We start from the raw sequence: 26,647 nt of genomic DNA on the forward strand, positions 1-26,647 counted from the left end.
GGCGTTCGTGATGTGTGTAGTGCACCAGGATGTAACTTCAGAAGCACTGCACCTTGCGAGTCTTCCCGATGACACAGGGTGGTCGCCAGTTGCTGTCATCCATGCTTGTACAGTTGCGGGTAAAAAAGATTAGCACACATGACAGAACACCAGAGCGCCGGAATGACAATGCGTGGCGCTGCGGGTGGCGAAGAGGCTGATAACGAGAGTGCCGGGCCGCTCCCATTCTAGAGTATTAGGGGGGTTCAGCGGACTGCCACGGACAGCAAAATTACTGGCTAAAGGCAGCGCTATCATCTATTGTTCCCGCGAGTTTCTTTTGACGAACCATCGCGGACATAAAAAAAAACTAATAAAAAGAGGTCATCTTTGCTCATGATAACCGAGCCAAAATAAATGCCGCAAGCACAGTCACGTAGGGCCGGCACTTCAACGCTCGGGCGGTGCATGCTTGATAAAGCTTACTGCAAACATGGAAACGGCCCGTTAGGCAGGTCTGCTTACCGCAGCGCCACGTGGTGAGATATACGAATTCTAATCGCCAATGATCTGTGCTAATATTTTTTGTTCGCGACTGTACAAAGAAGGACGGTAACACGAAGTTTATTGCACTTCCCCAAGCACTAGGCAACGCCTTTGAAGGCATGCATATTTGACCGCCGCATCTGGCGAAAAAGTGTTGTTCATTCAATACATCCCATATTTTTTTGCCTTTTGGGTGGTCGTGTTCTTTCATGAGAAATGGGAGAGGGGCAGAGGAGGAGGAGGTGCCACAGAGGCTTGGAGGCTGCACTGTAAACTCTGCCGGAGTTTACAGTGTCCCCTCATTTGCTGTAGCCGAGTTGTGCAGCCACACTTGTTTTTTATGTTGGAGATGGAATTTCATTGCCCTGATGCATATTTTGAAGATAGCACCGTCCTCTTTCCTAAGGAGGCGAGCATTTGTTGTAACTGCGGCGTTATAAGTGTGCTTGACCGTATACGATTTCAGTGGCAGCCAGCTAGGTAGTCATCTCCGCAATCATTATTTCTCTTGTTTATTTGCTTGCTTGATTTGCAGGCCTCTTGTGATCAGTTGTGTAGCCCTTTTGCGTAAGGTAAAGTTATCACTAGTTTGCCTCAAGTATTGTGCCATGTAGCGTCCAGGGGAAACCCCAGATGGCACAAAAATATCTGCTCGGGCGGTGCTGTCATCATTAAATGTATGCACAGCATTAATACTGGACGTTTTCAGTGTCTAAAAGCCATTAAAGGTGCACTGAAGAGGAATCTGAACTCGTCTTTTTGCCGCGGGAACTCGATCTACACGTTCCTAGCATTCTTAGAAACTGCGACCTGTTGCCCTGTGTGGCCGATTTCCCGAATTAAATCGAATTAACACCCGGCTCCCGCCTTTTTTTTTAATTCTCCCTCGTACGGTGGGCGGAGTCTACCAACGCGGGGAGTGCCTTTCAGCCACATGCAAGCCCCAGAGCTGGAAAAAAAAATATTTCTAGTGAATTTGTGTTGAAGTACTGCAAAGAGTGCGTTTCAAGCAAATTGCATAGCCTAATCATAGTCTAAATTTAGCTAAAACCAAAATTTAGCCTACCCTGTGTTTTTAATGAATGGAGCAGACAGTGGAATAATTTCTACAGAGTGGGTTTCACAATTTTACTCGGCTGGTCTGCTTTCATCTGATGGCTGTGATCTCAAATAATCTATGGCAAACAAACTGCCATTATAGTCGCCCTGTTCCAAGTATTCCCAGTGCCTGGAATATGGTCTCGTAATGTTTTAATAAGAGGTGTAATCAATGTGCTTCATAGCCAGTAAATTGTATTTTACTTACGTGCCCCTATGATCTTTTTTGCAGGTTGTGCAAGACCTAGCAAAATGTCATTCTGCTGCACTTTGTGCAATGAGACCCCAGAGCAGCCGGTGGTGTCTCCATTATCGGGGTGTGTGTTTGAACACCGGCTTATTTCTAAGTATCTCCGGGAGCATGGTACAGACCCTGTCAATGGCCAGCCACTGACAGAAGAGATGCTGATTGAGCTCAAGGTTTCTCCTCTAGCTAAGCCACGGCCACCTTCAGCTACCAGTGTGCCTGCTCTGCTGAAGGCCTTGCAAGATGAGTGGGATGCTGTCATGCTGCACAGCTATTCACTGCGTCAGCAGCTGCAGACAGCACGACAGGAGCTTTCGCACACACTCTACCAGCATGATGCTGCGTGCCGTGTCATTGCTCGTCTCACAAAGGAAGTGACAGCTGCCCGAGAGGCATTGGCCACGCTCAAGCCCCAAGCTGCTGGAGCGGGTGCTGCTGCAGGAACTTCCGGGGAGACTGTGGCTATGGAGACAACTGAAGAGGCTGGCGGCATGACTGCGGAGGTGGTGCGCCGCTTGCAAGAGAAGGCTGCCCTGCTCACAGCACAGCGAAAGAAAAGGGGCAAAGCCATCCCCGAGGACTTGGCCAAGCCTGAGGATCTGCGGGCCTACCAGACGCTTGGCTCCCATCCAGGCTTGCACAGTGCTGGCCTACCAGGTATCCTGGCTCTGGATGTAAGCCCGAGCGACCGAATCCTGACAGGTGGCAGCGACCGCAACGCAGCTGTTTTTAACAAGGACACTGAGCAAGTGGTGGCTGTTCTCAAGGGCCATGCTAAAAAGGTAAGGTTGTCGACTAGTGTACAGCTTTGCTCTGTCAATCCAAGCTGTTTAATTGCATTTTCAGATTGCTTAAATTGGTTTAAAGGGGTCATGACATGGCCTACCAACAAATCGGGCTTTTACGTTGCGGCTACTAGACAAGACGTTATGTGTACTTAAGAAAGCAGTAGGTCTCTTCGCACGAATTTGAGCTAGAAATTTTAATTTGAAGTTATCGGCTTTAAGCCTCTCCTCCTGGCAGCGACGGCAATATTGAAGCAACCTGAGTGATGTAATGAACTGACAATGCCATCGTCTGCTGCAAAACTGCCACGCGCACGGTCGGTGTGGAGCAGAGCGCTCTCCTACCCGAGTGCGGGACCGGGCAGAAGCTAGACAGAACAGAGGGCAGAGACCTTTGTTACCCTTGTCCCCCTCAACCCCCCCCCCCCCCCCCCCCCCCCCTCCAATCACCCCACTGCAACCCAAGCCTGAACAGTGAACAACTCACTCCCTTTTGCACACTACGCACAGTTCAGTCGTTCAATCGAGAGCAATCATGGGGTCTACAGTGTTCTGTAACTTTATTGAAACTGGTTTGAAAAATTCTCCTGCCTCAACCGGGGGCTCGTTTGTGGTGAAACCGCACACAAAGGTTGCTAATTGTTGTCCCCTTTGTTGCGTAGTAAGTATGGCAATGGTACTTACTAGGTATGGCCGCGCGTGATGCGAAACCAGAGCCACCTATGACAAGATCGAGGGAGCGAAAGACGCCAATGTTGAGTTTCTGCCGAAGGGTAGTGGTGGTGCCATCTGGCATCGCTGAAGGAAACCCTGCGACCGAAAAGTGTCAAGGCGAGCGTTGCAATTTGCGTGGCCAGCTTTGAATGCACCGTTCGGGCCGTGTCGTCTTCTTTAGTGCGTCGAATATTTTTCAGCCAGTGCATTTTCAAAAGTATCGTAAACAGTTGATTGACCTGACAGCGATTTAGTTATAAAAGATATCTTGTCCGCTTCCTTTGTTTCTGTCGTCTGCTTTCACGGCTGTCTGTACACAAAGAGAAGACTTCATTAACTTGTGTTTTTCAGTTTGCATTCCGGCTTGTGGCGGTGAATTTTATTATTCTTCTCTGCTGGCGCTGACGTCCTTCCTTCATTCTTCTGTGGTGTGTAGAGCGGCAGTATGCCTATTTACACCGCCAAGGAAAAAATGCAGGCAGTAATTTGATTGATGCAGTCGGGCTCCATGCGCTATGTCCGCAAGGAGTTCAAGTTGAAGTTTCGCCGTCGACCACCGTTCGTTGCGCAGTTTCGAAGTGGTGCCGCAAGTTTGAAAAAACAAGGCCGGTCATGAGGCAGGTAAGAAGTGACAGAAGCAAGACATACAACGGAGTCGGCGATGCGCTTGAGGGAGCATTTGAAAATTATTCTCGTATGTCGTCCACCCATGCAGCGCTGAGTTTTAGAGTACACACGTCCACCGTGAGCTGGGCTCTAAGAAGGAGGGGATGGCGGCCTTATAGGGTGTAGATGCACCAAAATCTAAGCCCAACAGATAAAACCAAGAGAGTTGCATTCTGCCAGTTTGAGCAGCAGCGGACTACGGACACCTTGACTTCTCGCCCAATTTTTGGCAATATTATAAATACAGGCACAAAAAAAAAGATGCCGACTATAAAAATAGACAATGGTTCAGCTGTCGTGCAGGAGCCTTGTTTATAATGAAGGGGTTGCAGTGGTGAATGCCGAGTGTGGTTGAACAGAGCGTGGACGGCGAGCAATTTCCCCCCTCCTTGGTGCGTGCTAGTCAAAGCCACATGCCATGGACCCACTTTGGTGGCTGAGTGGGCTTGGCATTCGGCTGCCAATCCCTAGGTCATGGAATCGACCCCAGTGGAGGTGAAATACAGAAATGGCCATGTGCTGTACAATGTTAGCGTATGTTAAAGAACCCACTACGGCTTCACTCATAGCGCATCTATCAATGTCGCCCATTAAACCCCACAATTTACCATTTTGCCGCGTGGCATGCTGTGATGGTGTGACATAACTAAGTCCTGGCTGTTATGGCATCTTCTGCTTTAAAATAAAGCAAGACTGTAAGCAGTGGGGCTGGTTGTTGTGAAAGCAACATAGCTTCAGAAGAGTGCACAAGGAAGAACGTAACAGAGGACAGGCAACGCTATGAGTGCTCTGTCTGTCCTTTGTGTCTACTTCCTGCCTTCCATGTTGCTCACAAACTGTGTTCATTATTTTCATTTTTAGTGTCGTCCATTTCGTGGAGCCTGTGCATTTAGCTTGCAAAGAGCTTAATTGTGAAATTGTGCCCTTATTTCATGTGTAAATATTGTTCTTGTCTGAATGAGAAGTACTTTTAGTTACAGATGCAAGAGGTACATTTCCACAGCCGCTTTTTTGGTCTTTCCTTGCTCGTTATTTGCTGCATGAATAGTAAGAGTTGTTGGGTGTCGCTCACCATTGTGAACATTACTTCAAATTCTCAAGACAGTGGTCACATGGGATTTAACGAAACAGTATACAGTAAAAGCTCATTAATTTGGACTCTGTTAATTCCAACTGATGCCCAGGTCCTGGCACAGGCCTGTGCATTTCAAGAGGGGAAAGTAATTAGATCAGCTGTTTGCATTAGAAACCATACAAGATTAAGGACTGACACCTGAACAACTCTGGAATTGACTAGTTACATTAATACTCTTGGGAACTGAATAATATACACTTTCAGTCAAGAATTAGTAGGCCGTTGCAGTTCATGGCGAACCATGTAGTAGGGCTCGTACATGGCACCCCTTGCATTCCAAAGCTTCATAGGCAAGAGGATGTGGGTTATTGCCGTGTGGATTTTTGGAGCACTGGAGCCAATATGCAAGACCCGGAATTTTGAAAGCCTGTGGACTTCTTGACCATGGTGTACAGTCGTAGACAGAATAAAATGGACCATGGCTTCGGATTGAAAACACGGATCAATGCCATCTAGTTCCCAGACAATCTGATGTCGAGAGGTCAGCTTACGCAAGCGCGTCCTCTCTTGCGTGCAGCCTGCCTAATCGCTCGCTTCTGGTCGATGCGCTCTTTGATTGTAGCGAGTGGCGTGAGATGGCACCACTGTATAGACGCCACAGCGTTTGCACTGCCTCAGACACTTCCCACGCGGGCGGTCTTGCTCCGCGCTCTTCTTCCATAGTAGCTAAGAACTGCTGCGTCATTATCGCCGGTGGTATGCAATTTTTGGACTCGTGAACAATTTGGTGGCTTGCCTGTTGTGCAAGGAATTGCCAGCGCACGACGGTTCATGTAGGATGTTGACACAGTTTATTGGTTACACTTACAGCTTTAGTTATACATGCGGTGGGCTTTCTAGCACTGCTTCTTTGTAAGCAGCAGCTAAATGGCTGTCGTCTACTTTCGCAGAAGGTGATTCCTAGTCAACTCACCGCTTTTCTTCTCGAGGGGGGGGGGGGATACTTGATGTCATGATATCCATTCGTGACCCCTGTCCTCTACCCAAGGCTCAGATTTAGCAAACTTTTTAACGAGCTCACCAAGGGCGTGTCGCTAATAGCAGGCTGGTAGGTCGTGGACACTTATTCCAGCATGTAGCAGGCACCTTTTGTAGGGAAAATGACCCCCCCCCCCCCCCCCCCTGCCCAGTGATGGTGCCCAATTTTTTTACACTCCCTCTGTGTCTGGGTGATGGATATCCGAAATTGCATATCACCTGTGATGTTGACGCAGCAGTTCCAGCAACCGCGGCAACAGAGCACTGAGCAAGATCGTCCGCGCGGGAAACGTCTGGGGCATCGCAAACGCTGTGGCATCTGTACAGTGGTGCCATCTCATGCCACTTGATATGATCAAAGAGATATTGAGCGGAAGTGAGTGATTAGGCAGGCTGCATGAAAGAGAAGACGCACATGCGCAAGCTGACCTCTCGGCACCAGGTTGCCTAGCAACTAGATGGCACTAATCTGCATTTCAATCCGTAGCTGTGGTCCATTTTATTCTGTCCGTGACTGTACCTCTGAGTGGTTTTCTTGGGATTTTTCATACAGGCTAAGTGGTTCTGAAATCGTTTTAAAGGGACAGTGAGGAGAGCACTATTAATACTTTTTTTATAGCAAAATCCGATAGTTCAGCATGTCATGGCTTTGTTGCCACTTGGCCGGCAGCGAAAGATGCATTTATTTCTAAGAAATTTGGATTCGAAGTTGAAAAAGTTTTTCCTGCCGCTCTGATTCAAACTTGGGATTCTCCTATGACGACACAGGACTAAGGGACGTGAAACATGATGTAACGCAGACTTCGTGATTTCTAGCGGCCAGCGCTGCCTAGCAGCAGCCGAAACGATAGCTACCGCCGGCCGCACGTTGAAGGCATCTATCGGCTATTGCGGCCGTCGCTACAGTCGCTTCGCTTACGTTTGCACTGGCGTTTTGCCAGCGTTACGATGGATCTCATTCTCGAAGTCGTCAACGAAGTTCTCGCAAATAGACACCTTTAGCATACCGTGTACCTTGTTACCGCTAGCGGAATACAGGGAGCCCCCCTAACGCCGGTGAGCAGGTGCTGATTGGTCCCGATGCTTCAGGCGCGCGCGTAGCTGCCGGGCACGTGGCGCCATCTGGTGACGTCAAGGAGATTTGCGCATGCATTGGCTGCGCCTCAGTGATTTGTGGCTTCTCGGGTCTTAGAGTTGCTAGGACCATTGGTTTTAGCAACACTGCTTTGTCCTATGACGTCATCACGCTTGTACTTGCGAGTTTGGCCTGTGGCGGCGATACCTGTATTTTGGTTCTTGCTCTTTTCTACGTTACAAGAGCTTTGTTGTCAGTATGAGTGGCGTTTTTGTAATCAGGAGCTGGTATTCTGCCGATACAAGCCAACTTCAATTTCTCCTCAGTGTCCCTTTAATAACAAAAAGGGTGGTCGCTTCTCTGAAAAGCAAATCATGTTTGTCTGGAAAGTGCAACCAGAATATGTACTTCCGAAGCCTGAAAATGGGTCGGCTTGACCATTACTGGCAGTTAACAGAGCATGGTATGGGAAGCCTTCCAATAAAAAGAACAGACTTAATGCTTATGAACCATTTTTTTTTGCCAATAATTATTGGATGCTGATTCCAAGACTTCAAATTCTTTAGGAGTGGAAGTGGTGGTGACAGACCAACCTGGGAGGATGTTGTGCCATTTACCAGATGGTGCCATTGCTTTAGACTGCTGGAAGTCGTGTGGCAGGTGCCTAGGCCACTACACTGTGGCCAACCCCTTTTAGGGCTACCTACCAGTTTGCAGGGGTGTTTGCGGAAAGGCATGGGGGTGGCAGCTCAACTTGGGTTCTGTGTAGTCATACATAAAGCCCCTCAAACTCAGTCAGTAGCGACATCTATTCTCCTCCACCCCCTCCTCTGTCTCTCCCACACGTGGCGCTTCTGCATCAAAGATGGCGTACAACGCCCGTCTGGAGAGGTCAGTATGGCCACACCCATCCTGAGGGAGAAGAAAGGAAGGCGCGCGCCACTTTTCATTTAAAAAATTGCCCCCAATTTACCTGGTTAAGCTAAATGTGACTTAGGTGCGCTAGCATGTTTTCTCTTTTTTAGCTTTGTTTATTAAGTTTTTGTAACCATGAAAGTTCGAGTTGCACCCAAATGTTCTTGCAGTCGTTCCACAGCTTTCCTCTTGCGGTAAGCCGCCTGAGCTGCTCATTGCGATTCGAGTCACCGTTCCCTCTTTTCGGCAGTCTCTGAAGCCACTTGTACACACCTTTCAACTACACGTTCCTCTGGTGACTTCATCATTCACCTCTTCTTTCTTGCTCTTTGTATGTTTCTGCAACCCATTTCGTAAGGTTATATACTGTCTTTGCTGCTCTGCTTCGGCTTGCCACATCGCTGTACCCACTGGATCGCTTCACTCACGTTGGCGCTGTCTTTTGTGTTGCTGTTCAGCGTGTCACGCACATCGTTTGACTTTGGCATCTGTCAAAGGACTGGCCTCATCCATTATTTGCTGTTTGTTGCACTGCATGTACCTCTGGTGACTACATCCTTCACCTCTTCTTTTTGGCATATGCATGTGCATGCAACCAAGTCTCTTGCTCTTGCATCCTTCACCTCTTCTTTTTGGCATATGCATGTGCATGCAACCAAGTCTCTTGCTCTTGCATCCTTCACCTCTTCTTTTTGGCATATGCATGTGCATGCAACCAAGTCTCTTGCTCTTGCATCCTTCACCTCTTCTTTTTGGCATATGCATGTGCGTGCAACCAAGTCTCTTGCTCTTGCATCCTTCACCTCTTCTTTTTGGCATATGCACATGTGCGTGCAACCAAGTCTCTTGCTCTTGCATCCTTCACCTCTTCTTTTTGGCATGTGCATGCAACCAAGTCTCTTGCTCTTGCATCCTTCACCTCTTCTTTTTGGCATATGCATGTGCGTGCAACCAAGTCTCTTGCTCATCATCTTCTCTTCTTCAGCTTCTGCACGACGCCCTCCTCCCGTTGGCTGCAGCTGGTGCAACGCTCCTCCGAGCTTACCCAAGTTGCCCTGGGGATTCAACCGTGGGCAGGACAGCTTTTTCGCTAGCAAGACATCTAGTGCTAGTGCTTTAGAATGACGTCCAACGCACGCCTAGGGAAGGTGCAGACAGCTGCGTCCAGCTTGAGGGCGAAGGAGAAAGGAGAGGCGAGCGCGGGGTGATGTTCTTCAAAGGTTGGTGCTACTTTACAAAGTTTGAGAGGCTTTAGTTACAGGGTAGCACAAACACTGGCAGTAAGTAATCTAATGTAGGAGCGAGGCCAACACCCCTGTCTTCTTTTTTCCTACTCCTGCGCTAGGTATTCACTGGGTTTTTTGCACAGACACCTGGAACATATTAGCAAACATTTTATGAAAACATAGCAAAAATTGCACCTATTTGACATCATAATTTTATCTTGAAGTCTGCCATGCTTAAGCATGTTGATGCAGTTCTTCAAAAATGTAAGGTGTGCATTTCAAAACTTTTTGCCGCCAGTCTCTTCTTCTGTAGACAGTACTTCGGTTAGCTGAAGGCGAGGTGGACCATAGCCTCCTTTATACTCTCTGTGCCTGTCAACGCGCCGCGCGAACTATATAGCGGCGCCGTCGGGTAAAGTTGCGCGGCGCTGCCGCTCGCGCCTCTGAGGGCGCCACTGACGTAGGTGTTGAGGCACACTGATGCGAATGCCGGTGCGAGGATGGGAGCGCTGTTATTCACTCGCGGAATAACTGCTACTAAGCATGAATGGTACATATTCGTTCAATTTACTTGTGAGGCCGACATCCTCTAAGCATAAAAAGTGATCACGTTAGTTTTCAGCCAGTAACACCAAAGCTATGACATGTTATGTGATGCAGTGTGGGCATGGCTCGAAAAACTGCATGACTGCTTCGCTAGCGTCAATGGTAATAGAACCGTTACAATGCTAGTCTACGCTGCGCTAAAACAAAATTTAAGAAGAAAGGCACCAGCATTTATTTACACATTTCACAACAGCAGCTGTGCTACAAGAGTAACTACTTTTACAGCTTCGTGACTTTTCGTGAGAGTGGCTTCTGCCGAAACAGCGGCTTATACAAATAATTCTTGTCTGTTATCGGATAGGCGTAGTTCACCAGCAGTGGTCTGATGAATCTAGTTTCCACAAGTAGAGAAAAATGTTCATGGTGACTGCTGTCACTGACAGGGCACTTCAGCAACCTTGATTTACAGATGGCTGGAACATCTGCATCGGTCAGGTTTTTCAATGGATTTTGAAGTCTTGGGTTTTCTTTTAAGCTTGTCTCCACAAACAGCTGCAGCCTAAGACATAAAGTAATTCGTCAGATGGGTAAAGCAGCCCACCACGGTCCTGTGCTCGCGTGAACTGCTCGAATGGGTTACTAGTAGGTGGCTGGGTTGCGAGTAAACAGCACTGCTCACATTCCATATGTTCACTTATCACACGAGCGATGTAGCCACCTACATGGAACGTGGCCGACAGCTGCAATGTATCTAGAGAAGCAGGGACATGCTGCACGTCTAAGCGTCCGAAGACTTCCAAAGCAGCCTCTGGAAGCTCATCGCTGCTCCCAGGTGCACATAGCCCTGCAGTCCTAAGTCCAGTGCTGTGGTGACTCTCATGATATAGTACGTTGCTGTGTTCAGATGTCGCGGCAATTCCCATCCTCAAGACTTTTTCTAGTCCTGAGAGTACTGTCCGCACGGGAAGTTGGTCGTTGCATCCCAGTGACCGCCTCAGTGTTCCAAACAGCGCTTCAACTGGGTCACTGCTGAATTTCCGCGTTAGTACAAAACGCAACTTCTCCTCAGCTAACAGATAGCGAATGCAGCAAGCAGTCGAGTAAGTTGTGAGCAGAAGGGCCTCGTACGTTTCGGCTGTGAAAAAGGCACGAGGATAAGTTGCATCTTTCTTTAGTTGGTCAATATATAGCGGAAATGTAACTTCCAGCCATTCCAGCCTAGAATCATTTTTTGTCGTCAAAGTGCCTGACGTCAGGGAAATTTTGCTTGATATGCTGGTACTTGTTGCCGGTGTCGTGCAGTAGGAACCATTGATGGATGCTCTCCATAAACAGTACTGTTGGTTCCGCATAGGCAAATGATGTATAGCAGCTCTGTCCTGCGTGCTCTTTCAAAAACTCCAGAGCAGATGTAACGTATGGAGAAAAAACTTGGACAGCTCGTTAGACGTTCATTTTTTCAATATTGTTCAGAAAAACATGTTTCTGGTTAGACTCCTCACAGGTTTTACAATCCAATCTTTCTTACATCTCATAGAGTTTCTTCAAGTGAGATGACGAAACCTCTCCTTTCTTTCCAAGGTCGCGTGCAAGGAACTAAGAGCGGGTGTTTTTCAAGACGAGACAATAATCAAAGCTTAAAAAAAGCACTGCAAACACTGCAAAAGAGCCCACGTAACAGCGACAGAGCAACAGCACGTGGCTATCCGGGCTGCTGTGCAACACGGCGCACCCGGCACTCGCCTGGCGAGGGTGCCCCAACGTCGCTGTCGCCATCTCTCGGCAGCCAGCGGCGTAACTTCTCAAGGGAGGAGGAGCGGCGACGACGGCCGCGGAGCGCTGAGTTGCCAGGCACAGAAAGTATAAAGGAGGCTATGGGTGGACTCGTTCAAAGCAATTTCTTGGTTTGCCTACAGATAGCAGCATGGGTACTGAATGACAATTTTGGTACCATTTTAAAAAAAAAAAAATGTCCATTAAAAGGCAACTCCGAAGGCTTGTTGAACATTTCTAGTTGATCATCACATTGCATTCCTTGCTAGTCTCTATCCAGCTAAAAAAAAAAAAAAAATGTTTTTCAAAGTACCAAGTAGAATTATATTAAAACAGCAAAAACCAGGGAATCGAAACTGAGTTTTGACCAAACTATGACGTCACAACAGACCAACCGATGAAGTTGTGGATACTCTCACAAAACCTTTTGTGTGTGCTTTGATTGGCTGCACTGGCGACTGTGACAGTTTGGGTGGTTTTTTTCTGAAATGACCGAAAACAAGCTCAAAATTTTGTCCTTCAGCAAATTCAGAGCAAATATCGGTGAGGGCGCATACTCTGACGTTACACACACAAGGTTGCCTATAGAAATTGCTCCGATTAAGGCATGAAATGGGGAATTTTAAAATTAATCTGCACCATTACAAACGCCGCCCAGCTGCGAAATTTGGCAGAAGGAATCAAGACACTGCAGAAAACATGCCGTGAAAATTTCAGTACTATCTGGGGAGATAGGAAAACACCGGAGTTGCCCTTCAATAATAGCTGGAGGAAGTAGTAGTTACGTTCACATCATATTGCAGCAAAGTGTGCAGCTAGAGGGTTTTAACTCTTATTCATGTAATGCTTGTTTATTGTCAAGTTACGAATGTATTGAAGTTTCTAATGGCGAATTCCACGGGTTGGGGTATTCGATCTGCACTTCAGCAACCTTATCCATTCAAGGGCGACGCAGCCCTGATCGACCAGCAAAAAATTGGCATGCTCTGGCAGGAAGCCCTGCATAGGTTGTCATGCTATTGGTGCTGGAGGTTGTACTTGACATCCGTTTGTTGCATTTTTGTTCAAGCTGCATGATGAAACAAAACAGTCTTTCCTGTATTTGAATTCTGAGATGTGCCACATTTTGCTCAGCCACATTGCCAGGATAATCAGGAGTCAACTCGGTGCATGAAAACATGCTGGCATATCTATGCATACTTCTTTCATATACCGTATTTTCTGGTGTATAAGACGCACCCGCCATATATGCAGGCTGTCATTGAAAAAGTTGGTATATACACCATTTTACGAGGAGCGGGCAGGAGAGGGAGAAATACTCTCAAACACGTGCGCTGCGCGACACCCCACTGTTGCCGTCCTCCCCTGGGCTGATAATCCGGCGCGCGGAGCAACGTCCGCGGCTGCTTAGCTACCGGTCAAGCGCGTCTTTGCGTCTGTACAACAAAAGCAGCAATGTTGTACGAAACACCAACGTCTTCTAGACATCGTTTTATTGTCGGTTGCGGAAATAGTCGACGAAAGTAGAAAAAAACAAAGTAGAAAAGTATATATGTGCACCATGTTATGTGAAGGTCTCAGCACGTCTGCGGTATCCATTTCTTCACCGCTTTTCCGCCGGTCCCGAGTTGCATTGGCAGTGGGCGTAGTTGAACAAAAAATACTTGCGTCAACAAAAAGCTTAAACGTTAGCGCACTTTGTGAAAGAAATGCAGACAGAAACAAACCCACTGCCTGCGCCTAATATCGGGCGCGGAACGAAGCGCAGCGCCTGGGTTACCAAACTATAATCTGTGCATAATTTTAAGAGATCAAGTATTTGGACGGCCTTGGCAAAGTTCTTTTAATTCAGCAGTGCACTATGTTAGGACTTCACAAATTTGGCCACTTCGTTTCGCCGCCCCACATGATCGTCAATATCGGGAGGGTGTGGGGATCGCCACCTGAAAAAAATAAACATGTCGTTAGTGCAAAAATACTAATTTAATTTGCACAGCATGGCATGAATAGAAGCGGCGACATGAACTTTTACCGAACTGGAAAGTGAGGAAAAATGCAGCCATGGCAACGTAAGATGAAAAAATACACGGCATGCACAGGACGGTAAACTCTGCCACGCATTGTAATAAATTATTCGACTGAAATCGCATCGAATGCACTGTAAAAAAAAATCCACACTATGCATAACCGTGCCAGAGATACAACAAATGCAGCGACTTGAGCAGTGCCCCGACCCGATTGAGATTGGAATTCTCAACACAGGTGCGGCGATTCTGCCTGTCAGTGTAAGTGGTAATAGCGTTCCATTAGCGTACGAACCTATTAGATCGTGTAACCGCACATTTTCTGGTATTTGTGCACCAGTGAGTACTGGCGGGAGCGGAGAAGGCGAGAATGCGAATTGCTTTCAGTCAACTGGCTTGTATCGCTCGTAGTACGAACAGCCCTACGCAAGCGGCAGGAGGGGCCGAATTTCAATTTCATCGCGCGTATCTCCGCAAACAAACATTCTAATCATCAGAAGTGGATTCGTTTCGGTCATGTACTCGTTGTTTCCAAAATGTTCAGTTTGTAAACGGGGTTTTCTATCGCAAGCTCAGCATCTAAACTGTCACACTCGCCATGTCCAAGCAGGCAGCGAAAGCGTTCATAAAAAACTGTGCTCCACGAAAAACTAGATATTCATTGCTCTCCGCGACCTTGTGTTTCAACACATTTTGCTTTCGTTTTTTCTAACATGCAACACCGTGCCGCATTCGCCCTACAGGCAACCGGCGACAAAAAAGCACGCGTGAACTGCGAGCATGGCACTCACCGATGATGATCGTTCGCTGCGTCGAGGAATGGTCGCTTGCTCCCAGTTGGTTATTGCAGGAGCTAATGGCATAGCACACACGAGGATGGACACGAGGCGAACGCCCACCCAAAATTTCTAGGCTTGGCAGGAATAAAACGGGCGAATGACACTTTCAGAGATCGCACGCTGCTTCGTCTGCAGCCCACCGGCTGCAAATTATCAGTCCAAGATGGCGTCGGCGGTAGGCGGCGCTCGAGTAAAACAAACATGGCGGCGCCCAGGTATCGAAACTAAAATCATGTATAAGACGCAGCCCAGTTTACCCAGTTAGGCTAGTGAGGCTTAATTAAACACGCTTGCGCCACCATTGAAAAATGCGCCGTACCTGTGAGAAGTTCTTAAGCACTGCTAAGTGATCGAAAAAAGCAACTTTCACGCCATATCCGCCAACGTTTTAGCAAAAAAAGAAAAAAAAAACGAAGGAACTCTCCTTATGTCCATAACAACATTTTATATTAACTTGAAACCTTCTAAGTCTTCATCTTCGGATGCGCTATCAAAAAACTCGCCCATTTGTGGAGGCAACGCGGCTCAAACATTCTCTTCGCACTACGTATGTGCTATGTACACGGAGCAAACAAAGTTGCAAAGGGTGACTAAAATAATGCCAGCTTGTCTTGACAAGGGCGAGAAACGCGATTGTTGCCATCTTTTGGCATTTCACATTAATTTTGCTTGGGGCCTCCGAAACGGCCGCGTGTTTATGATCCCGGAAGTCGTCCTCCCCGCCGTTTAATAATAAAGTTCACCTAAAAAGTTGCTCACGGTGGTCCCCGTATTGAAGTATTAACCATGTTAGAACCACTTTACTAGCAGTGGTATTTTTTCGGTCAAAAAAGCTTGAACATGAACCTGAGTAATTTCTGAACTCGGAAAAAAAAAAACAGAAAAAGTCGCGTATAAGACGCACCCTTGTATAAGACGCACCAGCAAGATTTTTGAAAAAAAAGCCGTGTGTTACATACCAGAAAATACGGTAGTTGCACACTACAATATCAATGTAGCTGGTGGTTTTCGGCCATTGATGAGGTGATTTACTGAGCTTTCTTTTAATAAGCATTGAGTGGAGCACATATGTCTCATCACTGTACAGCTGCTGTCCAAATTGATGTCTGCATGGAGGTTAGCCAGAATGTGAACATGAACACAAAGCATTATCTGGTGATGTCTCAAACCATGCTGTAAATGGGCAGACTTGGCCAGTCTGCAAGTGAGTGCACAAGCCATGAAATTCCAGCGGAATTCAACTTCGCTCGAAAGGTCAACAAGAGTGCTCTTACACAAAGTGAGTTGTTCCAGAATGATAAGTGAACTGTACAATCAGGGACAAAAGTCTGGACCACGTGTACAACAAATAAGGCCGATACCTCTACCATTAGCCAGCGGCTGAAGACCACAGTTGTGGAGGTGAAAGTAAAAATTTTGCTCTTTCCTCTGGCCAGCGATTTAATAACGTAACTATGGGCTTCGTTTACAGAAGGTGCGGTTCACTGACTTTTGTCCCCGACTGCACATTCTCCTCTGCAAAGCAAGAAAAGCTGCTCTAGATCTACCAGTGGAAATGGCCATCATATTTTTCACCGAAGTTATCATGCTTATGTATCATATGTGGAGCTGTCACTAGTTTTGATACTATTATGGTACTTCCATGCACTTTTTCTGGAATTTATTGATGGTCTGTGGGTTAACATTGTATTTCTTTAATTTCTGTACTTGCGGATGGCACTTTGGTATTTATGACAGCATTCTGCGCTTTTTTTTTCTTTTGTCTTTTGTAGGTGACGTCAGTGGTGTTCCACCCGGATGAAGATACAGCAGTGACAGCATCACCAGACACCACAGTGCGTGTGTGGCACATCCCATCTGCACAGACCACTCAGATTATACGTGCCCACGAAGGGCCAGTTACTGGTCTCAGCCTGCACGCAACTGGTGACTACCTGCTGTCAACATCACTTGACCAGCACTGGGCTTTCTCTGACCTTCGCACTGGGCGGGTACTGGCTCGTGTGCCTGACAACTCTGCTCTGACGGCAGCTGAATTTCACCCTGATGGTCTCATTTTGGGCACAGGCACATCAGATTCCCTGGTCAAGATTTGGGATTTGAAAGAGCGCACCAATGTCGCCAACTTTCCAGGTCACACCGGCGCAATCACTACACTGGCATTCTCGGAGAATGGTTATTATCTGGCAACAGCTGCTGGGGATGCTGCAGTCAAACTGTGGGATTTGCGAAAACTAAAGAACTTTAGAACCATTGTCATGGAAGATGGCTATGAGGTGAAAGATTTGTTTTTTGATCAGAGTGGTACTTACCTTGCAGTGGCTGGATCAGATGTTCGCCTCTATCTTTGCAAGCAGTGGGATACACTCAAGGTATTCTCAGACCACACAGCTTTGGCAACAGGAGTGCGGTTCACTCACCGTGCTCGCAATGTGGCCTCGGTCTCAATGGATCGTACCCTCAAGATTTATGGGATGCCATAGGAGATGCTGTACCTGACCATAGGAGATGCCGTACCAGTCTCTGAGAGACTTGGAATATTTCATTGTTACATTTGGTTCTAATAAACTCATCCCAAAAATACAAGGCTTTGTGATTAGTGCACGCAAAATCGCAAAAGGGGATGCTCAGTCAGAATGCTTTCAGCTGATTGAAGCAGCAACTGAATATTATTTTGATGATGTGTTACAATGGAAAATATCATTTCAACTGTGGCGGGGTGGTAGGCGGTTGAAGGGTGGCTACAACAGAGGTGCAGGTTGTGGGCAGTTTGAGATCTGTGGGAAAGTCCTTTTCCCAGCTTGCTTCAGCTGATTACTGATAATTGCAGTGATACCAGTACAAGGTCAATGCAGTTCCTTCGCCAACCATGGCGTGGGTGGACCATGTATAACCTCCATTGTTGACCCCAACTGGATCGGTGTTCTGAGAGAATTCGTCACTAGAGTGGTGGTGGTGGTGGTTTTATTTGCATTGAATATGGAAGGTAAAAATTTTTGCTACCCCGGCATCTGCTATCGCTGCTGGAAGCACCTGAGCTGGGGCAGCGGAAATAAAGGAAAGCAGGCAGTGTGTAGAAGTGAAAAGAAAGAGGTGAGGGGATAGTAGAAAGGACAGGGGGAGGGGTACACTGACAATAAATCTATTTATACAGTGATGGAAGTGCTGCGCCAAACTGCGCCAAAAGAAAATTGCTGCTACATGTTGCGCCAAACAGGCATTTTTATTAGTAATTGCGCCGCATCTGCGCCGAAACGGCGCTGCGAAAACGAAGGCAAAAAAACGTCAAGCGTCAAGCCACACAGAAACCGAAAACATGTCTAATATCATCATTATTGAAAATCCAGGGAAGCCTGTTGTAGCCTTGGCCGTAGCCGGGTCAAGCCGCGCCCGCCTCCATGTTTACACGGCGCACGTTGGCAAGCTGTTCGTCGTGTTTCCAGTGTTAGAACCATAGAGTTTCTTACTATTACCTAGAGGGAAAGCTGGCAAGCCGTCTATGGGAGTTTGCATGGAGACCCCACGTGACCACCTCAGCCACCATGGGCGCTCAAAGCATCATGGGGCGGTGAGCTACTTGTTGCGGAACTGTAACTTTTGGCCAAAAAATAATAAAAAAATAAAGCTGTTTGATAGCTACAAACGTCCTAACATTCAATATCTTGTCTAATGATTGCAACAAACGAGCAGAAAAGCATTTAAGTGCAAAGTTTGCCTAAAATAAGACATGACTAGCTTTCCTATTGGCCAAGTGATGAACACTAAAAAAACTAATATTTCGTAATTAACAGGCGCACTTTTAAAAGTAAATATGTTTTCAAAAAAAATGTTGTTGTTTAGATACTTTAAGAGGTTTTTTAATGGCATTTCGGAAGAGTAAAACCTTTTATTGGCGTCGTGTGTCGTCGCGTCTTTACTACTATGGCTTTTGCACACTGCGTTCGCGCGAAAGTCGTCTGCGCACACACGAACTACGTTTTCGGAATGAAACACCTTAGTACTGCCACTCTGTGTTCCCGAAAAACTACGACTGTGCCGCAACAAGTAGCTCACCGCCCCATGATGCTTTGAGCGTCCATGTTGGCTGAAGTGCAGCGCCGCCAGCTTTCCCTCTAGGTAGTAGTAAGAAACTCTATGGTTAGAACACTGTAGTCGTGTTCTTTGTGGGCTGCCTTCAGGTTCGCTACCGGGTACATGGCGCTTTCAACGATCAGAGGTAAGTTTCGAATATTTTTCAGGGTGATTTATGTACCCTTTTGTAAGATCGACACCGCGTTTAAACGTTCTTGAGTTCCTGGCGCAAGTCAGATGGCGATATGACTGAAATTGCGTCACCTTTTCCCGTTTTCCCGGGCGCGCGTCTCGCCAGTTCTTTCAGTCACGGTAGCGGTGTTTATCGTTATGCGGCTGGAGTCGGCACTGTGCACGCGGAAACGTCCTCAGTCACGACGTTGTTGCGCGACGTCGAAGGCTCGGTACTTCGCTGTTGTTGTCCATCGCGTACTGTGGCAACGCGGTGTTGGCAGCATGAACAGCATAACGAGCACGCTTTGCACCCTGACTCATTTTCCGTTTCTGACCGAAATAACGCAGAGACCTAGACTTTTTCGCACCAGTGGGCACGGAGAACTACTCGACGACATTAGGGTTAGCACGCTTCAGGTGGCAGGCGCGGGCCTTTATTTTAGCCGATCGAAAACAACCGCATTGGTTACTTGGTTTAAATCGCAATAGAATCGCACGTTGCGTATAATTTTTGTACAATTTTTCATGTTGCGTGTTGCTCGCGGTTGCTTAAAAGAAAGTAAAAATAAAAGCGCGGGCTTTCAAACGAGGCCAAATAGGCGCTGACGGAGCGCGTAGTTCGCTAGTAGCAGGCGGCCGAAACAGTGTGACTTCAGATTCAGACATCAGTTTAAAGGTCTTTGGCGCGTATTGGATTGACATGAAGTAAGCTTATATGTGTATATCTATTTGTATTTTACAATCCGAGCCAGCAGTTGTCAATTGTCAGTAGTCTGAAAAAAAATTTTTTTTTTTCATTATTTCAGGGCGGAAAAGCAAGTTTAAGGCCCAGGTGCTAAATGAAGAGGATGCCAATGGTGACTGTATTGCTGTGTGGTGCAGAGCAGGACCAAAAGAGGAGGAGGCCACTTGCATTATCTGCAACAAAGTTATAAACTGCTCACAACATGGCGTAAATGCTGTGAAACGGCATGCTTCTAATAAGCAACACGTTGAAGCTTGCAAGCAACACAGAAATGAGCTGGGAGTTTTGAAGAAGCCTGCTGCTGCTCAAGCTCTGTTGACATCATGCCTTCTCGCAAGACCGGATGTATCTGAAGCAGATCGTGTCACATTGGCAGAGACTTACTTTGTTCTTGGTGTGGCTGTTTCTGGGATACCATATTCATGGGGGGACACCGCAACCTCGCTCTTCCCTCTGATGTTTCCAGATTCAAAGGTTGCAAAAGAATTTCAGTGTGGCAGAAAAAAAGTCTCGTATATAGTGTCGGATGGCCTTGGGCCATATTTTAAGAGAGCAGTTGTTGATGAACTTAACAAGGCGGGTGTGTACTACACCATCCAAATCGACGAAACTCCTCTTCCGGAACAACGGTGCCAACAGCTGGACATTGTAGTTAGGTACTTTTCTGAAGTTTGCAAGCAGGTTGTGGTGGAGCACTTGTGTTCATTTCACTTAGGGAGTGCAACCTCAGATGTTTTACTTGCACACGTGAAGGAAGGCATCCAAGACCTTCCTCAAAGGAATATGTTGAGCTTCTACAGTGATGGCCCAAATGTTATGAAGAGTTTGAAAAGAAAGCTTAAGGAAGATGTAAGTCCTGCACTGCTAGACACAGGAGAGTGTAGTTTGCACAAAGTTCACAACAGTTTTGCAAAAGGAATTGAAGCGTTTGGCAGTGAAGTGGAATCAACTTTGTTAGATGTGTACTACTACCTGAAAAACTCTGCTGTTCAAAGTGCTGTGCTCAAAACACACCAAAAGTGTCTTGGCCTGCCAGAAAGTGTCTTCCTTCGGCATGTAAATTCACGTTGGCTCACCCTAGGTCCTGCCCTTGAGCGCTTTATTGAGCAGTATCCGGCACTTAAGTCCATGCTATTAGACGTGAAGCAAACGGCTCACTCTTCTGGCACAATGTACAAGCGCCTCCGACAAAGTCTCAGCAGGAAAGACCTCTTCCCAAAGGCAGTTTTTCTGAGGAATGTCGCAGATCTTTTTGTTGGATTCTTGAAACTTTTCCAGCGCTCTGAACCTCTACTCCACATTCTGTACGAAGAAATGGTACAGCTGACCAAGAAAGTTCTCAGCCGTTTCGTGCGAAGTGATGTGTACCGTGAACTGACAGGGGAACAGCTGAAATCTCTTGACGTTGAATGTCCAGGAAACTGGAAGGAAGTTGTTGAGATAGGTGTGGACACAGAGGGCTCCATCACGAACTGGTCAGCAGAAGAAAAAAAATTGTTTAGGCTGGGGGCACGTACTTTCTTTATGAAGTCTGCGGGTTACCTACTTTCAAGGTTGCCCTTTGACAATGGTGTGTTAAAAGATCTTAGGTGTCTTGACCTAAGCAGTGCACAAGAAGAAAGCTCAGCTGTGGCATTTCGAAACTTGGCCCAGCAAGTTCCAGAGGTGATTGCTCCCAAGGAAGTCTCAGCCCTGATGGATGAATTTTCACTGATTTCATCTGAATCGCTGTGCGTTGATTCATGTGAACGACTTGACAGCACATGGCAACATGTCTTCAGCCTACAGAACAAAAATGGTGGCATTAAATATCCTCTGGTAGGAAAGCTTGTAAAAGCCCTGCTTTCTCTTTCACATGGCAACGCTGATGTGGAGAGGGGTTTTAGTGAAAATTGCCGGATCCTACAGGAGCGCAGCAAACTGTCTATTGAAAGCGTGAATGGATTGCGAGCCATACAGTCATTTGCGAAAAGGTATGACAAGAACGTCTCTACCATTCCAGTCAAACGTGACATGCTCACTGCTGTGAAACAGTCATATAAACGCTACCAAGAAAGACTGACTGCTGAGTGAGCCAGCTGCCAAAAGAAGCAAACTTGACCATGGCCAAAATTCAACAAAAGGATGTCAAAAGCAGGACCTGCAAATGGAGATTCAGTCAGCAAAAAAGATGCTTTGCAATGCAGAAGCATTGATCGCAAAAGGAATGAAGGCAAAAACTTTTGATGACATTGAAAGTGGCCAGGAACTACTTAAGAAAGGACAGGAAAGGCTTGCGGGTGCTCTCTGCAAGCTTGAAGCTTCAAAAGAAAAAGTGCGGGCTCGTAGAGTGTAACGTGCAGACTATTGTGAAATGTGTTGAGTGACTGACTACTTCAGGCTCGGATTGATTCTGAACTTCTACTTCTTTTGTGGCAAGTGTCATTAGTGACTGGTTTCTTCTAGTTCACATCATGTTGCTCCCCTTTTTTGGCTTTGATCTATTTCTGCCACAAGAACTGGTGCTTTAAATATTTAACTTGTTTTATCACACCATCTGTAACTATTCACATTCTTAATTGTCGATTTCTTGTCATTCGTGTTGACTGTTGTGTGAAATGTACAGTATGTTTCATAATAAATAGCTGTAATTGTCAGTCGCTTCAGTGATGCTTTCAACACGGGAGGTACACTGGCGTAATTTATTCGCCATCTGCTCCAAAAACAACAATGGTTGCTCCAAACTGGTATTTTTTCTGCTCCGAAAACACCAATGGCTGCTCCAAACTGGTATTTTTTCTGCTCCGAAAACACCAATGGCTGCTCCAAACTGGCATTTTTACTGCTCCGAAATCTGCTCCAAAAAGTAAAATGCTGCTTCCATCACTGTTTATATATAAACATGATACATATCACAGGTTGCACGCGCATGAAGGTCTGATAGAACACACACGAGTTAGTGCAACTGGAATTCGCGTAGGTCTGCCAAGTTGCTGCTGAAGGCATCCAGCATATGAGGGAAAGCCACAACTCTTGCATGCAGGAGGCAGACCTTGTGCAGTGGTTAGAGTGAGTGCAGGCTCAGTAAGCTAGTTTTCTGGCTGCCAGATTTGCTTTATTTTAAGCCAATTACTGTTGCATTGAATATCGCAGCCTGCAGAAATGCGTCGGCTGCACGGAGGCTTTCATCCAAAGTTGCAAAACTCCCTTCATATGGATGGGCGGGATCATCTGTTGTAAACGCGACAAATCACAACAGCGAACGCTTCTGATAAAATTGCGTGCTATTGACAAGAAAAAATTGTTTTCTGTGAACATGTACTCTGGGACAAAAAAAAATGCCGCAAAGCTAGAGAACAGTAGATGTATGGTGCTAAACGATGCAAAGGAGTTGGTTTCTACGCAATTCATGGATGCCTTTCAGCCATGTGATAGCGTTTGGCCAGTAGAGGGGCGAGCGGCCCAGGGAACGCAAACACGCAACTCTAGGTACATGTGCAGTCGCTTCCCTCGTGCGCCATCTGCCCCAAAAATGACCAGAAAGCAAAGTTGTTTCCTCAGCGGGTAGTGAATAATCAAAAGAATGGAAATTCACATGCGGCCCATGATTACCCATTTCATATGACCACATACCAACGAATGGCTCTTAGACCAGAGCACAAAATAAACTTGAGTGCCGCTGTTTTGAAAACGTGGCGTGATCTGTTGAACACGGACTTCCAGGCTGCCATGCGAGGTGACACGACACAGGGCCACACGGGAACAGTGGCTAAACGGCACTGTGTAAACGCTGCACGACACCATAATTGACATAATTTGCAGTGATAGAGTTTATTATACTGCACCTTTCAGCGAGACTGTTGTGTCCACTGGCAATGGGTTTTGCTAGGGTGCCTTGATGTCCAATTGCCTCAGCGGTGCTGGCCATCGAGGCACCCAAGGTTTTGCAGGCCCCTTGTCCAACACCGGGGCAAATGCCTCCATTGATTGCAAGAACTTCGCATCCGATTTTCTCAAACCATGTATTATTAGATGTCTGCGAAACGATGAGGCGGCCCTTATAGCCCGAGTTGTTTTGGGACGTTAAACCCCATAACACCAAACCGAACGATGCGGCAGGGTTCAATAACGCTGTGAACATTGCTACGAACTGTTCATCTGCATGCCTGCCCTTTGCGCGGTAATTTGGGAGTACGTGTACAGGTCTGATATGGTTTTGTCAAGCCACTATCTCAAATCCTCCATGGCTGGCACTTGTTACGTGCGTGGCCGCGATATTCTGAAATCCGGGGTACATGATAATTCGGGAACCCTGACGAAGCCTTCCCGCTTGATAGCACTAGAGCACTCGAGCTACAAATGCCAGCAGATTCAACGACCAAAATGGGCTCATGGAGGATTGTCAAATTCATTGGATTCTATCGGTTGTACTGCAAAGCACCGCGTGATTTTAGCGCAACCAGATAAATCGATATTGCTAACAAGTAAACACAGAAAATAAACGCTGTAGTTTCGGGCTGCATGGGCACCGCTGCGGCGCACGCAACCTCCGCAGGGTCAAGGCTGCGGTCAACCAAATATCAAGAATGATTAGAAGGGTAACCTGACATCGAAAAGATGACGGAGGAAGACGCCCTCCGCCTAGTCCAAGCCTTAGTTGTAAGCACGATTACCTGCGGGCTACCCTATCAAGAGATCAGAATCGTTGATAGCAGGGCCATTGATACCATCATAAGGGGAGCCGATAAAACTGCCCTAAACATCCCATCAACGACATAAACGGAACGTCTTTGGGCACTCGGATTACACAACACCTTCGAGGAGCTCAGGGGATCAAGAAAAAGGCCTAACCAGACCACAAGCGGGTAGGGATATCCTGATGAGACGGGCTATGGCAGGCACTACGAACTAGTGAGAGCAAGTCCCAAATTCTGACACCTTCAAGAGAGACCTATGTAAACTCGATACCCAGGCACATGCACCACGAACGGCAGAAAGGTAGAAGGGGAGCCAGAGTCAATGCACTCGAAAAAAAAAAACAAAAGAATCGGAAGTGGTGTATGTGGACATCGGGGCCTATGCCAAGCTGTAAGGCAGGCTTTAAGGCAGGCTATAGGCAGGTTCGTGTTTTCTGCGGTCGACAACCAGAAGAGGCCAATTATTGGAGCTTCAATCTATGCCAAAGATCCTGCGGAAGCGGAATCACTGGCCATAGCCGTCACCATAAAGACTCAAGATCAACAGGGGAAGTCATCGCACATAGTGACGGACTCCCAACAAGACTGCAGGTACTACTTTGCTGGAAAACCTCGTGGAAGGGCGAGCACACTATTAAGTACACTCTCACCTAGAATAACGTGGGCACCTGGTCACGAAGGCCTAGCTGGAGACGAGGCAGTGAGTGATCAAGCCCGAGCTCTCACAAACTGGACGGATCCCCTTCCCTACCCCACCTCCAAGACGTTACTCACCGCCACACAAACAACTGTCCTCCACAGATGCCATTGACTGGAGGAGAATACAAACACATATCCAAGTCTTCACATTTTAAGGCGAAAGCCTTTAATGCCTCATCGTTGTTGACAGAAGGTTATCAGCAAAGGTGTCACGCTTTTTCTAGTCAGACCATAAAAAAAAATTTTGTGCACGATGGGATTTGAACCACCATCCTTCCGTTCCGCAGCCGAGCGTGCTAATGGCTACGCTACTTCCTGCCTTTTTTTTTCTTTATTGCATGGAAGAACTTCCGTAGAAAGGAGGAAAACTTCAGTCAGACTGGTTCGAGTCACAAGTTACCGGGCTGCTTAATAGGAGCCCGCCATAGCCCTACCTCAACACTGCATCTCTATCCAAACATCAAAATTCAGGGAGGCACACACATTCATCCAGACACGGCAGCCAGCTTGGAGGTTCTTCGCGTGCAGCATATACACTCCACCAAAGCACACTGTTCACGAAACACAGATTTGGACGATCTTGGTGGCTCGGCATGTCTGTCCATCATACGGCTTTTCCAAAGACTGAATAGTCCCATCAACACAAACAGATCATAAGGCACAAGAGAGTTTTTGTCAACAGGCAGAAATCGAATAGTGTATGGTGTAATTTCAATGTCCTTCTTAAGAGTTTGTTGTAGTATGTCCCAAAAGAACATGGCATCACGGCACAGGATGAAGCAATGATCAATTGTCTCAGGCACGCTACACAGACGGCAATTCACATTCCAGGGTACAAACATCCCCTTGTCACTAAGAAATGTCTTGACAGGCAGCGTCGCTGTGTGTAGTTTAAAAAAGAACGTTTTAGCGGCTGCCTGAATGCACATCCGCCTAACACGCTTTAGAACACTGCCAACGCATATGTAGTTCTTGTCTAGGACGCTGGAGAGTTTGCAGAAAGGCGTCGAATCAGACGGATGTCTCCCAAATGCCCTCCAAACCACACATCAGTGACACAAGCAGCAACACCACGCTAAAGGCTTTCGCCTCACCATACTGTACGTCAACGAAGTGCCCCCTGAATTTTTTACACAAGATCAGACCCACACAATACCAAAGTTCCTGTCCTTGGTGTGGAGCAAGCCCCACGCTCTGCCATATATCTTGGGAATGCCAGGACAAACTGGATGAAACGTTATCCAAGTCTTCACATTTTACCCAAGATCAGACCCACACAATACCCAACCAACCACTGTACGTACGATGGACGGCCCTTTTCGGATATACGGATAGCCGTAGGAGATCCGCCGATCTCCCACGGACGTCCGATCCGGATATCCGAGGATATCCCCCGCGGATCTAATGAGGCCATTCACCTCTCATGCTTTTGTGCACTTTCATGGAGCAGGCCTTGGTGACTGCAGCCAGCAATATATCTGGCAGTTCCTATGAGCTTGTATGAAACCCCACAAAACGCCCAAAATCAGACATATGTAGCCAGAAAGCACAATGTATCAGATTGAAGACAATTTTATTAATGACATTAAACTTTCAGTTTCAAGAGGCATTCTTCAAGCTGGTCATACCGGCAGAAGTTTCATGCAATAGGACAGGTTACTGTGTGCAGGCAGTACTCTCGTGGCTGAACTTGGTATTCCAAAAAGGAATGCTCTGAAAAACAAACCAAAACACAA

At 46.9% G+C, this 26,647-nt stretch overlaps 2 protein-coding genes across 4 annotated transcripts in view; both read left to right on the forward strand.

Moving 5' to 3' along the window:
* The window catches only part of Prp19 (pre-mRNA processing factor 19), a 33,690-nt gene extending 16,558 nt beyond the window's left edge, over positions 1-17,132 (forward strand). For all 3 annotated transcript variants that reach the window (XM_089580658.1, XM_089580659.1, XM_089580657.1), the window contains exons 2-3: positions 1,856-2,652; positions 16,319-17,132. In XM_089580658.1, the coding sequence (XP_089436784.1) occupies positions 1,876-2,652; positions 16,319-17,029 (1,488 nt within the window). In that variant the 5' untranslated portion in view covers positions 1,856-1,875 and the 3' untranslated portion in view covers positions 17,030-17,132. The remainder of the gene's footprint in view (positions 1-1,855; positions 2,653-16,318) is intronic.
* Positions 17,133-18,129: 997 nt separating this feature from the next.
* LOC149351324 (uncharacterized) lies at positions 18,130-21,750 on the forward strand. Its single transcript, XM_089580656.1, has 2 exons — positions 18,130-18,762; positions 19,598-21,750. The coding sequence occupies exons 1-2, from the start codon at positions 18,741-18,743 to the stop codon at positions 21,607-21,609; spliced, it is 2,034 nt and encodes a 677-aa protein (XP_089436782.1). The 5' UTR covers positions 18,130-18,740; the 3' UTR covers positions 21,610-21,750.
* The last annotated feature ends 4,897 nt before the right edge of the window (positions 21,751-26,647 follow it).

This window comes from Amblyomma mixtum, chromosome 3 (genome assembly GCF_055824585.1).
Source record: "Amblyomma mixtum isolate Tamu chromosome 3, ASM5582458v1, whole genome shotgun sequence".
NCBI lineage: Eukaryota > Metazoa > Arthropoda > Arachnida > Ixodida > Ixodidae > Amblyomma > Amblyomma mixtum.